Here is a 15,658-nt window from a genome sequence, read left to right on the forward strand (position 1 = left end):
TCTGATGCACTCATATAAAGAAGACTGAGCGACCGTGCAAGCTAGAACCCGACTGGGCTCTGAAACATCCAACCTCACAAACTAATTAGCCAACGTCTGAACATCTACAGCAAACGAACTCTCACCAACCAGAATATACGCAAGGCTGACCATACTCACACCCTTTCTACTCAAAGCACCGACACCACATTGGCCTTTCTGGGGTGATACAAAATGGTGATATCATAGTGTTTCAATAGATCCAACCATATTCTATGACTCAAATTGAGATCTTTTTGTTTGAATAGATACTGTAAGCTACGATGATCAGTAAATACCTCACATAAGACACCGTAAAGGTAATGCCTCCAAATTTTCAGCGCATGAACAATGGATGCCAATTCTAAGTCATGAATAAGATAATTCTTCTCGTGAACTTTCAATTGTCGTGACGTGTATGCAATCACCCTGCCATCTTGCATTAATACTGCACCAAGCCCAATGCGAGATGCATCACAATATAACATATAAGATTCTGAATCTGTGGGCAGTACCAACACTGGCGCCGTAGTCAAAGCATTCTTGAGCTTTTGAAAGCTCAACTCACACTCATCTGACCATCTGAATAGGGAACCCTTCTGGGTCAATTTGGTCAATAGAGATGTTATAGATAAAAATCCCTCCACAAACCGGCGATAATAACCTGCCAAACCCAAGAAACTCCGGATCTCTATAGCTGAAGTAGGTATAGGCCAAATCTGAACTGCCTCAATCTTCTTATTATCCATTTTATGCCTTATGCCAATACAACATGCCTCAAAAAGGCAACCGAGTCTAACCAAATTTGCATTTTGAAAATTTTGCATATAACTGATTATTCTTCAAAGTCTAAAGCATAGTCCGAAGATGTTGCTCATGCTCCTCTCGATTGCTGGAGTAAATCAAGATATCATCAATGAATACAGCCACAAAATAATCCAAATAGGGTTTGAATACCCGGTTCATCAAATCCATAAATGCTGCTAGGGCATTTGTTAGCCCAAATGACATCACTAGGAATTCATAATGCCCATACCGAGTCTGAAAAGCTATCTTAGGGACATCAGATGCCCTAAACTTTAACTGGTGGTTACCAAACCTCAAATCGATCTTTGAAAATACCTTGGCACCCTGAAGCTGATCGAATAAGTCATCAATTCTTGGCAACAGATACTTGTTCTTGATAGTAGCCTAATTCAACTACCGATAATCTATACATATTCACATTGAGCCATCTTTCTTCTTTACAAATAAAACTAGTGCACCCCAGGGCGATACGCTAGGTCTAATGAATTCCTGGTCAAGTAAGTCTTTTAACTGCTCCTTTAATTCCTTTAGCTCCGGCGGAGCCATACGGTATGGTGGAATAGAAATGGGTTGGGTGCCCGGAGCCAAATCGATACAGAAGTCAATATCTCTATCGGATGGCATCCCTGGAAAATCTGCAGGAAATACATCTGAAAACTCACAGACAACTGGAACGGAATCCATAGAAGGAAATTCCGCGCTGGGATCACGAATATATGCCTAATAATCTAGACACCCCTTCTCGACCATACACCGAGCTTTCACGTAAGAGATAACTCTACTGGTAGAATGGCCAGGAGTCCCTTTCCACTCTATTCAAGGTAACCCCGACATGGATAAGGTCACCATTTTGGCGTGACAATCCAATATAGCATGATAGGGTGACAATCAATCCATACCCAATATGATATCAAAATCTACCATAACAAGAAGTAGAAGATCCACGCAAGTCTCAAGACTCCTAATAGTAACTACACACGAACGGTTAGCATGATCTACCACAACGGAATCTCCCACCGGTGTGGACATATACAGAAGCACTCAAACAATCACGAGGCACAACCAAATATGAAGCAAAATAGGAGGATACATAGCAATAAGTAGATTCTGGATCAAATAGAACTGAAGCATCTCTATGGCAAACTGGGACAATACCTATGATTACGACATCGGATGACTCGACCTCAGGCCTAGCTTGAAATGCATAAAATCGGGGTTGGGCCCCACCAGTCTGAACTATATCTCTCGGACACAGGCCACAACTGGCTAGCCTCCTCCTCTAACTATCTGACCTCCACCTCTAGCAGTCTGACCACTGCCCTTAGCTGGTCGGGCGGGTGGTGGAGCAACCGGTGCTGGTATGATGGCACGAGAATCCTGCTGAGATCTATTGCTAGACAACCTCGGGCAATACCTCCTGATGTGACCAATGTTTCCACACTCATAACATACATCCTACTGTCATAGCTGCTGAAACTAAAACTGACCCTGACGGGCCGGATAACTGCTGTAATGACTATGGAGTGGTGGTGCATTGATAGGAGCTGAATGGGCATTAAATGCTAGCTGCCCAGAGTAAGGCATAATAGGACAGTGACTCCCTGAAGCACCGTGAGATACCTGAAATGCTGAATAAAATGGCATGGGAGGATGACCCCTACCATAAGTACCCCTGTCTCCAGATGAGGCACCTCTGAAATTACCGGAATGACGGGGCCTCTTATCTGACACTGGCCCTCTCTCCTGAGCACGAACTAACTCGATCCGTCTAGCAATGTTCACGGTTGTCTGGAAGGAAATATCACTCCCTGCCTCCTTGGCCATCTGAAGCCTGATAGTATAAGTAAGTCCATTGATGAATCTCATCACTCACTCTTTTTTAGTAGGAAGCAAGCCGATGGCATGACGTGCTATGTCCACAAATTGGGTCTCATACTGGGTAACAGTCATACTACCCTGCTGGAGATGCTCAAACCGCATGCGGTATTCCTCTCTCAATGTAATAGGAATAAACTTCTCCAGAAATAGCTGTGAGAACTGGTCCCAATATAAGTGCATACGAATCCACTGTTCTAGCAAGTACATAATCTCTCCACCACCTCGTGGCGGAATCAGTCATCTGAAACACAACAAAAGCAACCCCGTTACTTTCACTATTCCCATATTCCACAGCACCTCATGTCAGCGGTCAAGATAATCCTGTGGGTCCTCAGAACGTGTACCACTGAAGTGAACTAGAAAGAGCTTAGTAAACTTATCCAGTCTCAATAGGCCTCAGAAGACATGGCGGGCCTATCACTGGCCTGTGCCGCAACAACTAGCTAAATTACCCCAACTGGTGAGACTGTTGGAGCCTAATTCTGGGTAGCCGTCTGCTCCGAAGCGGGAGTAGTGAGAGTTTGTGCTCCTCCCCTAGCCTATGAGATGGTTGGTGCCACTGGAAATGTACCATTATGGGCCACCCCCTCCATAAGGCTCACCAAACGGACTAAAGCGTCCTAAAGCACTAGAGTAGCATGAATCCTTCCTGGACCTGAACTGGTTCAACAGGCACAGTCTGAGCTGGAACCTCCGCTCCCAAATCTACCTGAAGTTCTACAACATGTGTTGCTGCTCGAGCTCTAGACTGAGCTCTACCTCTACCTCTACCTCGGCCTCTGGCGCGACCTCGTCCTCTACCCCTGGTCATAGTTGCCACAGGGGGCTCTGGTCCCTGTCCGTCGGTAGATGTATTACGTGTTCTCGCCATCTGCGAGAGAGTAAGAATAGAATAGTTCGATCATCGATGATAAAATAAAATCGCATGAAAAATAAGAAAGAAGTGAAATTGTTCCTAAACTTCATAGCCTTTGGAGATAAGTACAGACGTCTCCGTACCGATCCTTCAGACTCTATTAAGCTTGCTCGTGACTCGTGAGACCTAAGTAACCTAGTGCTTTGATACAAACTTGTCACGACCCGAAACTCCCACCTTCGGAACCGTGATGACGCCTAACATTTTACTTGCTAGGCAAGCCAACGCTAGAATAATTTAAACTATTTTTAACAATTAATTTTAATTAAATAATAAAGAAACCAACAAACAGAATAATATCTAAATTTAAAGTAAACAAACCAAAATAATAACGATATCTAAATACCATCCCAGAACTGGAGTCAGAAGTGCACGAGCTTCTAGAATAATACAAACAAGGGTCTGAATAGAAATAAAGTTGTCTGAAAGAAAGCACACAACTAGGATAAAGTAGAAGGGGACTTCAGAGCTACGAATGATGTACAACTATACCTCAAGTCTCCTTTGATAGTTGAATCAGAGCAAATCTACAGTACGCCGCTGGGACCAACTCTGGTATCTGCACAAGAAGTACAAAGTGTAGTATGAGTACAACTGACCCCATATACTCTGTAAGTGCCGAGCCTAAACTCAACGAAGTAGTGACGAGCCTAAGGCAGGTCACTTACATTAACCTGTACGCAATAATAATAATAATAATAATAATAATAATAATAATAATAATAATAATAATAATAATAATAATAATAATAATAATAATAATAATAATAATAATAATAATAAATAATAATAATAATAATAATAATAATAATAATAATAATAATAATAGGAATAGAAGTAAGGCCAGTAAATCATATCATTAATTGAAGTCAATTCAGCAGTCATAAACTTTCAATTAATTTCCGTTGCGTCGTGCAACCCACTCCAATAATATAAACTTAGAATAAAATCCGTTGCGGCATGCAACCCAATCCAACAATATAATCTTTCAATTTAATTTCATTGCGGCGTGCAATCCGCTCCAACATTATAAACTTTCAATAAATCTGTTGCAACGTGCAACCCGCTCCAATAATATAAACTTAAAACAAATCTGTTACGGCGTGAAACCCGCTCCAACAATATAATTAAACAACTCTTAAATGTAAAAACACTCTAATAAATACCACATTTAATAAGAAATTATTAGGCAAAAAAGCATACAATTATTATGATTTATTTAGGGAAAAAGTAATAACAAGTAGCAATTAATTGTGCAAATCAGGGAGAAAATAGGCAATTTAATATTTTAATATGCTAAATGTCAAGTAGCTATTAAAACACATAATTCAAATAATCATGTAGCAATTATAGCATGAATCCAAGATATAATATTAGACAAGGAATATGAGAGAAATAATTAATATATTAACTAATTCATAATTTAAAATAATTTATGATTTTCAGATAAATATGCAAACAATCAATTTGACGACGTATAGGCACTCATCACCTCTCCTATACGTCATTACACATGAAATTCACTTAACAAATAATTCAATGGTTTTATTCCCTCAAGTCAAGGTTAACCACGACACTTACCTCGTTTCGCAACCAAATTCAAGATTCCAATAAATCTTTGCCTCGTGAATTGGTGTCCGAAAGATACAAATCTAGTCACAAACAATCCAATATACTCAACACGAATCGTAGGAATTAATTTCATATAAAATTACTAATTTTTCGAATTAAAATCCGAAATTCATCTCAAAAGATCAACAGTGGGGCCCAAGTCTCGAATCTCAGAAAAACTCATGAAATTCGAACACCCGTTCCGATACGAGTTCAACCATACAAAAATTATCACGATACGGACCTACCGGAACTGTGAAAACACCGATCTAAGTCCATTTGCCCAAAACGTTGACCAAAGTCAACTCAGTTGAGTTTTAAAGCTCTATTTCACATTTTAATCAATTTTTCACATAAACACTTTCCGAAAAAAGTTACAAACTATGCACGCAAGTCGAGGAATACTGTAAGGTACTATTTGAGGTTTTAGAACAAAGAAATAATTATTAAATTTAAAGATGACCTATCGGGTCGGGTTATAATACTCAAAACGACCGGTCGGGTCAATACATTCTCCCCCTCTGAAACAAACATTTGTCCTCGAACTGGTTAAGAATTATACCTGGAGCCTCAAATAAGTGTGGATATTTGCTCTGCATCTCCCGCTCAGTCTCCCAAGTAGCTTCTCCGACTGGCTGGCCTCTCCACTGCACTTTCACTGAAGCTATGTTCTTTGATCTCAACTTTTGAACTTGCCGGTCTAAAATGGACATCGGCTCCACATCATAAGTCAAATTACCATCCAACTGCATTGTGCTAAAATCCAAAAATGAGACGGATATCCAACGTACTTCCGAAGTATAGATACATGAAACACTAGATGAATACTCGATAGACTAGGTGGCAAAGCAAGTTAATAAGCCACCTCTCCAATCTTCTTAAGTATTTCAAAAGGCCCAATATACTTAGGACTCAACTTACCCTTCTTTTCGAACCTCAACACACCCTTCATGGGTGAAATCTTGGGCAGAACCTTCTCCCCAACCATGTAAGCAACATCACTGACCTTCCTTTTGGCATAACTCTTCTGTCTAGACTGCGCCATGCAAAGCCACTCCTGAATCAATTCAACCTTCTCCAAAGCATCCTGAACCAAGCCAGTACCTAATAGCCTAGCTTCACACGGCTCAAACCAACCCACCGGAGATCGACACCGTCTCCCATATAAAGCCTTATATGGAGCCATCCGAGCGCACTATTCAGATATTGGAGGATATGCTTCGTGCGTGTGTGATAGATTTTGGGGGTGTTTGGGATTAGTTCTTGCCACTTGCGGAGTTTTCATACAACAACATCTATCAATCAAGCATTCAGATGGCTCCATACAAGGCTTTATATAGGAGACGGTGTCGATCTCCGGTGGGTTGGTTTTAGCCATGTGAGGCTGGGCTATTAGGTACTGACTTGGTTCAGGATGCTTTAGAAGGTTGAATTGATTCAGGAGTGGCTTTGCATGGCGCAGTCTAGACAGAAGAGTTATGCCAAAAGGAAGGTCTGTGATGTTGCTTACATGGTTGGGGAGAAGGTTCTGCCCAAGATTTCACCCATGAAGGGTGTGTTGAGGTTCGAAAAGAAGAGCGAGTTGAGTTCTAGGTATATTGGACCTTTTGAAATACTTAAGAAGATTGGAGAGGTGGCTTATAAACTTGCATTGCCGCCTAATATATCAGGTATTCATCTAGTGTTTCATGTATCTATGCTCCGGAAGTGTGTCGGGAATCCGTCTCATGTTTTGGATTTCAGCACAGTGCAATTGGATGGTAATTTGACTTATGATGTGGAGTCGGTGGCTATTTTAGATTAACGGGTTTGAAAGTTGAGGTCAAAGGACATAACTTCAGTGAAAGTGCAGTGGAGAGGCAAGCCAGCCGGAGAAGCTACTTGGGAGACTGAGCGGGAGATGCAGAGCAATATCCACACCTATTTGAGACTCTAGGTATAATTCTAAACCCATTTGAGGACAAACGTTTGTTTAAGAGTGGGATAATATAACGACCCGGCCGGTCGTTTTGAGTATTACAACCCTGTTTCCCCATTTACTGCTTATTATGTGTTCAAGTATAATTATGAGACTTATCGGGGAGGTTTCAAAATGAATTGGAACACTTAGTTCCAAGATTTAAAGCTTAAGTTGAAAAGGTTGACCGGATGTTGACTTATGTGTAAATGACCCCAGAATAGCATTTTGATGATTCCAATAGCTCTATATGGAGATTTTGGACTTAGGAGCGTGTTCAAAAAATTATTTAAAAGTCCGTAGTTAAATTAGGCTCGAAATGGCTAAAATAGAAATTTAAATTTGAAAGTTTGACCGGGGAGTTGACTTTTTGATATCTTAATCGAAATCCGATTCTGGAAATTGGAATAGCTCTGTTATGTCATTTATGACTTGTGTGCAAAATTTGAGGTCAATCGCACTTGATTTGATAGGTTTCAGCATCGAGCGTAGAAGTTGGTTGCAATTCATGTTTTTGATGTTGTTTGATATTATTTGAGGGCCTGACTAAGTTCATATTGTGTTTTAGGACTTGGTACATTCAAACGGAATTTCTAGTGGCTCGAGTGTGTTTCAAGGTGAGTTTTGAGCGAGTCTAGGCATTTCGGCACTCTAATGTTGTTCTGGAACTTTTGGAAATGCAGGGGCACATTTTGGAGTGCTAAGGCAAAGCCTCGTGTGCGTACCGCAGAGGAAAAGTGCAGAACGCATAGGAAAAGTGTGGACCGCAGATGAAAAGTGCGGACCGCAAAATTCTTCTCGCAGCCGCAGAAAAGGGATTCTGCAGGTTCGATGGTCCGACTACGGAAGCTTATATCTTTTAATCTACATGAAATTTGGAAATGATGAAAAAACGAAAGTTGTAGCCCTTTGAATCTAGTTTCCAGAAAGGTATACAATTAATCATTTGGACATTTTTAGAGAAAGGTATGGTCAATTTACCGATGCCTAGTAGTGCAGAGGCTACTGAAGTGCAACCGCACAATTCGGATTTCGGCCGCAGAACCTGGATTGTGCGGACCACACAAATATTTTGCGGTCAGCATAATGAGCGATCAATGTTTTGTACTTTATAAACGAGGGTTAGAGAATTATTTCATATTTGGACTTTGGGAACTCAGTTTGTGGCGATGTTTCATGGGAATTTCAAGAAATTTATCGGGGTAAGTAATTCTAACTCGGATTTGGTTAACATAGATGAGTATATCATTGTTTTCATTATTTAATCAGTATCTGGAGATGGAAATTTGGGGAAAATTGTAGAAATTTCATAAAATGAATCTTTGGGATTTGAATGTTGATTCGAAGTCAGATTTGAATAAAACTAGTATGGTTGGACTCGTAATTAAATCGGTTATCGGATTTTATAAGTTTCATTGGATTCTGAGGCATGGGCCCCACAGGCAATTTTTGAGTTAAATTTTATATTTTGTTGGAAAATTAGTATTTTTATTTGGAATTAATTGCTATAATTTGTATTGACTAAATAGAATTAATTGGGGCTAGATTTGAGGCATTCGGAGGCCGATTCGCAATGCAAAGGCATAGCGGAGTAAGAAATTACACGGTTTGAGGTAAGTAACACTTCTAAACTTGGTTCTGAGGGTATGAATCCCCGAATTTTGTGTTATATCAATTGTTTGATGGTGTCGCACATGCTAGGTGACGAGCGTCTGGGCGTGGAACATAGAAATTGTGACTTAACTAAATTCTGTGAAGTCATAAATTTAAAGAATCATGTTATTATCTGAATATTCTACACGTGTTAGGAAATTGAGGTAAGACTCTTATTAAATATCATGTTTAGGCTACGTGCCTATTTTTTTGGGACCCCTGGGGTTATGTTGCTATTGAATTTAATTGTTTTAAAAATATATATTTCATACTTAATCACGTTCATCCATTGTGACGATATTTATGGGATCGGGGCTGCCCACCTACAGTAGGCCATATTGTCTTTATATATATTATTATTATATGGAACAGGGCTGCCCGCCTGCACCATGCCTTATAGGCTTTATCATTATATGGATCGGGGATGCCCGCCTGCAGTAGGACACATCGTCTTTATATCACGCTTGGGCTGAAGGAGCCCCTCCGGAGTCTGCACTCCCCCTCCCCCCACTGTGAGCGTAGATGATTTATATACGGGATGGACTTCCCAGGGCATGGACTTGCCTTACTTATTTATATTTGTGATGAATTTCCCTGGACATGGTTCTTGTCCGAACCATTTACATTTGGGGAAAAATTACTCCAGGGCTGGATTGGCCTTATACGGTACTGAGTGACTGACTGTCAGTCAATGTATATATATACGGGATAGAATATCCCTGGACTGGATTGGCAATAAATAGTACCGAGTGACCGAATGATTTGTGATCGTGAGTAATTAAGGTTTTCCACTGAGATGTCATATTCTTCATATCATGCAGTATTGATCTATCTTACTTGTACTGAGTTTAATTGTCGAACTTGAAAGCATGCTTACATTTCTGTACCATTATTTCTATACTGGATTGTACATGCGGAGCTCGTCACTACGTTCAGCCCAGAGGTTAGTCTTGTTACTTATTGAGTTGGTTGTACTCATACTACACTCTGCACCTCGTGTGCAGATCCAGGTGCTTTCGGACACGACGACTATTAGATTTCAGAGTGCTATCAATCGGAGACTATCAAGGTAACTGTCTGGCGTCCGCTGACCTTAACTCCCTTCCTTTCAGTTATTGTACTATTCTATAAGTCGGACAGTATTTTTATCAGTCAGACTTTGTATTCATTTAGATGCTCATGTACTGAGTGACACCGGGTTTTGGAAGTATTTTATGTCGGTATTAATGAGATTTTGTATCGAATTTAAATATTATATTTTTAAACTTAAAGGATATTGTGTTTTATTGGGATTGTCAACTTGACTAGTATTGAGATAGGCACCATCACGACAGGTGAGATTTTTGGATCGTGACAAGTTGGTATTAGAGCCTAGGTTACATAGGTCTCACGAGACATGAGCAGGTTTAGTAGAGTCTTGCGGATCGGTAAGAAGGCGTCTGTCATTCGAAATTGTATTCTATCATGCAAAATTGTTGATTCCAAAAACTAAATTTCTATTTGTCTATTCTCTCATAGATGGTAAGGACACGTATTACCGGATCGGATGGTCAGCCACCAGTGCCACCAGTTAGGGCCGCGAGAGGCTGGGCCCGTGGTATAGGTCGGGGCCGAGGTAGAGGCCGGGGTATAGCTCGTACAACAGTTGGAGAAGAACCACCAATTGCTCCATCTCAGTAGCATATTCCACACGTAGCTAAGCCGACAGGACCAGCTCAGGCACTAGTTGTGCCCATTGTGATTCCAGGCTTTCAGGAGGCTTTGGCCCTGATATTGACAGTTTGTACTGGCCTTGCTCATGTGGATTCGGCTCAGGCCACACCTGCCACTTCTTAGGCCGGGGGAGGTACTCATACCCCTGTTGCCCGTACTTCAAAGCAGGTAGTGTAGGGACTTCAAATACCGGGGGCACCACCAGTCCAACCAGTTGCAGCTACTCAGGCCCAGGTGATCCCCGTTATGACCGATGATGAGCAGATGAGACTTGAGAGATTTTGGAGGCTACGACCTCCATCATTTAGCAACGCTGAGTCAGAGGATGCTCAGGGTTTTCTGGATAAGTGCCAGCAGATGCTTCGGACAGTGGGTATTCTGGAGACCAGTGGGGTCTCGTTCACTACTTTTCAATTTTCTAGGGCTGCCTTCAGATGGTGGGAGACTTATGAGAGGAGCATACTAGTTGGTGCAACACCGCTTTCATGGCATGAGTTCTCCGTATTATTTCTGGAGAAATTTGTGCCACAGACCTGCAGAAAGGAAATGCGCATGCAGTTCGAGTATTTACGTCAGGAGGATATGTCTATGACTCGGTATGAGATGCAGTTTTCAAAGTTGGCCCGTCATGAAATTTGGTTGGTTCCAACTGAGACAGAGTGGATCATGAGGTTCATTAATGGCCTCAACCAGCAGTTCCATTTTGTTATGACTCTGGGGAATGTAGCAGGTGCTAGATTCGATGAGGTGGTTGACAGTGCTCGACGGCTAGAGATGATCCGTACTCAGGAGTCTAAGGAGAGGGAGGCCAAGAGGTCTCGTGGTCTGGGTAATTCTAGCGGTGTTCCTTCTAGGGGCAACCCTATCACAACAGGGGTCTTCCTTATAGGCTCGCTCATATGGTTCGTTCATCTCATCGTGGCATATCAGCTAGCCATGGTTCATACAGTGCTCGACAGAGTCAGTCTTCTCTTGGTGCACTTCTAGCTCAGAGTTCATTTCGTGCGCCATCAGTTCAGGGTTCATTTGTACTAGGTCATTCTGGTAGTTATTATGATTCTCGAGGTCCGCCTCATAACTCGCCACTATTTTTCGAGAGGGATTGCTATGAGTGTGGAGAGTTGGGTCATGTTAGGAAATATTGTCCCCGCCTTACATGAGGTCCGGTTCAGCAGAGGAGTCAGGCTACGACTCCTGCACCAGTTGCTCCACCACCAGCCCAACGGGGGAGGCCGACCAGGTGGCGGTCAGGCCCGATTCTATACTTTCCCTACCAGGCCAGATGCCATTGCTTCCGATGCAATGATCACATATATTATCTCAGTGTGTCATAGGGAAGCTTCTATATTATTTGAACCTGGTTCCACGTATTCGTATATCTCATCATATTTTATTCATTATCTGGATATGCCCCGTGAGTCCTTAGTTTCTCTTGTTCGTGTATCTACGCCGGTGGGCGATACTATTATTATGGACCGTGCATACTGGTCATGTGTGGTAACTATTGGGGGACTGGAGACTAAAGTTGATCTCTTATTTCTTAGTATGGTTGATTTCGATGTAATCCTGGGTATGGATTGGTTGTCTCCATGTAATGCTATTCTAGACTGTCACGTAAAATCGATGACATTGGGGATACTGGGGTTGCCGAAGGTTAAGTGAAGAGGTTCTCCAGATTATATTCTCAGCAGAGTAATTTCTTACTTGAAGACTCAACGTATGGTTGGAAAGGGGTGTTTGTCATATTTGGCCTTTGTGAGAGATGTTGATACAGACATACCTACTATTAACTCTGTACCGGTAGTGCAGGATTTTTCGGATGTATTTCCTGCAGACCTTCTGGGTATGCCACTTGACAGAGATATTGATTACGGTATTGACTTGGTGACGGGCACTCAGCCCATTTTTATCCATATATATCGTATGGCACCAGCTGAATTGAAAGAATTGAAAGAGCAACTTCAGGAACTCCTTGATAAGGGATTTATTAGGCCTAGTGTGTCACCTTGTGGTGCACCGGTTCTGTTTGTGAAAAATAAATATGGTACTATACAGGTGTGCATTGACTACATGCAGTTGAACAAAAGCTACGATCAAGAATAAATATCCTTTGCCGCGTGTTGATTATTTATTTGACAAACTTCAGGGAGCGAGAGAATTCTCCAAAATTGATTTGAGATTTGGGTATCACCAATTGAAAATTCGGTATTCGTATATTCTAAAGACGACATTCAGGACTTGTTATGGTCACTATGAATTTATCACGATGTCTTTAGGGTTGACCAACGGCCAGCAACATTTATGCACTTGATGAATAGTGTATTCCAGCCAAATATTGACTCATTTGTTATAGTATTTATTGATGATATCCGAATGTACTCACGTAGCCAAGAGTAGCTGAGAGAGGAGAAACTTTATGCCAAATTCTCTAAGTGTGAGTTCTGGCTTAGCTCGATGGCATTCTTGGGACACATAGTGTCCAGTGAAGGAATTAAGATGGATACGAAGAAAATAGAGGCAGTTCAGAGTTGGCACAAGCCATCTTCAGCTACTGAGATTCGAAGTTTTCTTAGGTTGGCCGGTTATTATCATCTCTTTGTGGTGGGATTCTCGTCTATTGCATCGCCCCTGACTAAATTGACCCAGAAAGGTGCTCCATTCAGGTGGTCGGATGACTGTGAAGAGAGATTTCAGAAGCTCAAGACTGCCTTGACCACAACTCTAGTTCTAGTTTTGCCTTCAGCTTCAGGATCTTATACAGTGTATTGTGATGCTTCTCGGATTTGTATTGGGTGTGTCTTAATGCAGGAGAGTAGGGTAATTGCTTATGCTTCGCTTCAGTTGAAGCCATATGAAAAGAACTACCCTGTTCATGATTTAGAATTGTCAGCTATTATCCAGGCATTAAAGATTTGGAGGCACTATCTTTATGGTGTGTCTTGTGAGGTATTTACAGATCATCGGAGTCTTCAACACTTATTCAAATAGAAGGATCTAAATTTGAGGCAGTGGAGATGGTTGGAGCTGCTAAAGGACTATGATATCACTATTCTGTATCTTCCCGGGAAGGCCAATGTAGTGGTCGATGCCTTGAGTAGGAAGGCAGTGAGTATGGGTAGCCTTTCATTCATTCCTATTGGTGAAAGGCCTTTTGCAGTTGATATTCAGACCTTGGCTAATCAATTCGTGAGGTTAGATGTTTCGGAGCCCAATCAAGTTCTAGCTTGTGTGATATCACGGTCTTCCTTATATGACCGTATCAGAGAGCGCCAGTATGATGATCCCCATTTTCATGTCCTGAAGGACACAGTTCAGCACGGTGATTCCAAAGATGTTACTATTAGAGATGATGGGATGTTGAGGATGTAGGGTCGTATTTGTGTGCCAAATATATATGGGCTGCGTGAATTGATTCTTGAAGAATCCCACAGTTCGCAGTATTCCATTCATCTGGGTACCGCAAAGATGTATTAGGACTTGAGACAACACTACTGGTGGAGAAAAATAAAGAAAGATATTGTTGGGTTTGTAGCTCGGTGTTTACATTATCAATAGGTGAAATACGAGCATCAGAGACCGGGCGGATTGTTTCAGAAACTTGAAATTCCGAAATGGAAGTGGGAGCGTATTACCATGGACTTCGTAGTTGGGCTCCCACGGAATTTGAGGAAGTTTGATATTGTTTGGGTGATTGTAGATCAGTTGACCAAGTCCACACATTTTATTCCAGTCGGTACTACTTATTCTTCAGAGCGGTTGGCTGAGATTTATATCCGTGAGATTGTTTGCCTTCATGGTGTGCCAGTGTCCATTATTTCTGATTGGGGCACTCAGTTTACATCACAATTTTGGAGGGCAGTACAACGAGGGTTAGGAACACAGGTACAGTTGAGTACAAAATTTCACCCTTAGACGAACGGACAGTCTGAGTGCACTATTCATATATTGAAAAATATGCTACGTACTTGTGTTATAGATTTTGGGGGTTCTTGGAATTGGTTTCTTCCACTGGCAGAGTTTTCCTACAATAACAGCTACCAATCGAGCAATCAGATGGCCCCGTATGAGGCTTTATATGGGAGACGGTGCCGGTCTCATGTGGGTTGGTTTGAGCCGGGTGAGGCTAGGATATTGGGTACTGATTTAGTTTAGGATGCTTTGGAAAAAGTTAAATTGATTCACGAACGTCTTTGCACAGCGCAGTCTAGACATAAGAGTTATGTCGACTGGAAGGTTCGAGATGTTGCTTACATGGTAGGAGAGAAGGTACTACTCCGAGTTTCGCCTATGAAGGGTGTTATGAGATTTGGGAAAAAGGGCAAGTTGATTCCTAGGTATATTGGACCTTTTGAAATACTTAAGAAGATTGGAGAGGTAACTTATGAACTTGCATTGCCGCCTAATGTATCGGGTGTTCATCTAGTGTTTCATATATCTATGCTCCAGAAGTATGTCGGGAATCCGTCTCATGTTTTGGATTTCAGCACAGTGCAATTGGATGATAATTTGACTTATGATGTGGAGCCGGTGGCTATTTTAGATATGCAGGTTCGAAAGTTGAGGTCAAAGGACATAGCTTCAGTGAAAGTGTAGTGGAGAGGCCGGCCAGTCGGAGAAGGTACTTGGGAGACTGAACGGGAGATGAAAAGCAAATATCCATACCTATTTGAGACTCCAAGTATAATGCTAAACCCATTCGAGGATGAACATTTATTTAAGAGGGGGAGAATGTAATGACCTGACCAGTCGCTTTGAGTATTACATGCCTGTTTCCCCATTTACTGCTTATTATGTGTTCAAGAATAATTATAAGACTTATCGGGGAGGTTTCAGAATAAATTAGAACACTTAGTTCTAAGGTTTAAAGCTTAAGTTGAAAAGGTTGACCGGATGTTGACTTATGTGTAAACAACCCCAGAATAGAGTTTTGATGATTCCAAAAGCTCTGTATGGTGATTTTGGACTTAGGAGCGTGTTCGAAAAATTATTTGGAAGTCCGTAGTTAAATTAGGCTTGAAATGGCTAAAACAGAAATTTAACTTTGGAAGTTTGACCGGGGAGTTGACCTTTTGATATTGTAATCAAAATATGATTCTGGAAATTGG

The 15,658-nt window shown here is 41.5% G+C and overlaps 1 protein-coding gene across 1 annotated transcript; it reads left to right on the forward strand.

Moving 5' to 3' along the window:
- The first annotated feature begins 10,799 nt into the window (after nucleotides 1–10,799).
- Nucleotides 10,800–15,146, forward strand: LOC138892738 (uncharacterized). Its single transcript, XM_070176474.1, has 3 exons — nucleotides 10,800–11,513; nucleotides 13,362–13,499; nucleotides 15,000–15,146. The coding sequence occupies exons 1-3, from the start codon at nucleotides 10,800–10,802 to the stop codon at nucleotides 15,144–15,146; spliced, it is 999 nt and encodes a 332-aa protein (XP_070032575.1).
- Nucleotides 15,147–15,658: the final 512 nt, after the last annotated feature.

This window comes from Nicotiana tomentosiformis, chromosome 5, assembly GCF_000390325.3.
Source record: "Nicotiana tomentosiformis chromosome 5, ASM39032v3, whole genome shotgun sequence".
Classification (NCBI taxonomy): Eukaryota; Viridiplantae; Streptophyta; class Magnoliopsida; order Solanales; family Solanaceae; genus Nicotiana; species Nicotiana tomentosiformis.

Coding starts and splice junctions, on each gene's coding strand:
- LOC138892738 (XM_070176474.1), top strand. CDS start 10,800: ATGACCGATGATGAGCAGATGAGACTTGAGAGATTTTGGAGGCTACGA. Junction 11,514..13,361: donor TTCATACAGTGCTCGACAGA/GTCAGTCTTCTC, acceptor GTCTTAATGCAG/GAGAGTAGGGTAATTGCTTA. Junction 13,500..14,999: donor TTTATGGTGTGTCTTGTGAG/GTATTTACAGAT, acceptor TCTATGCTCCAG/AAGTATGTCGGGAATCCGTC.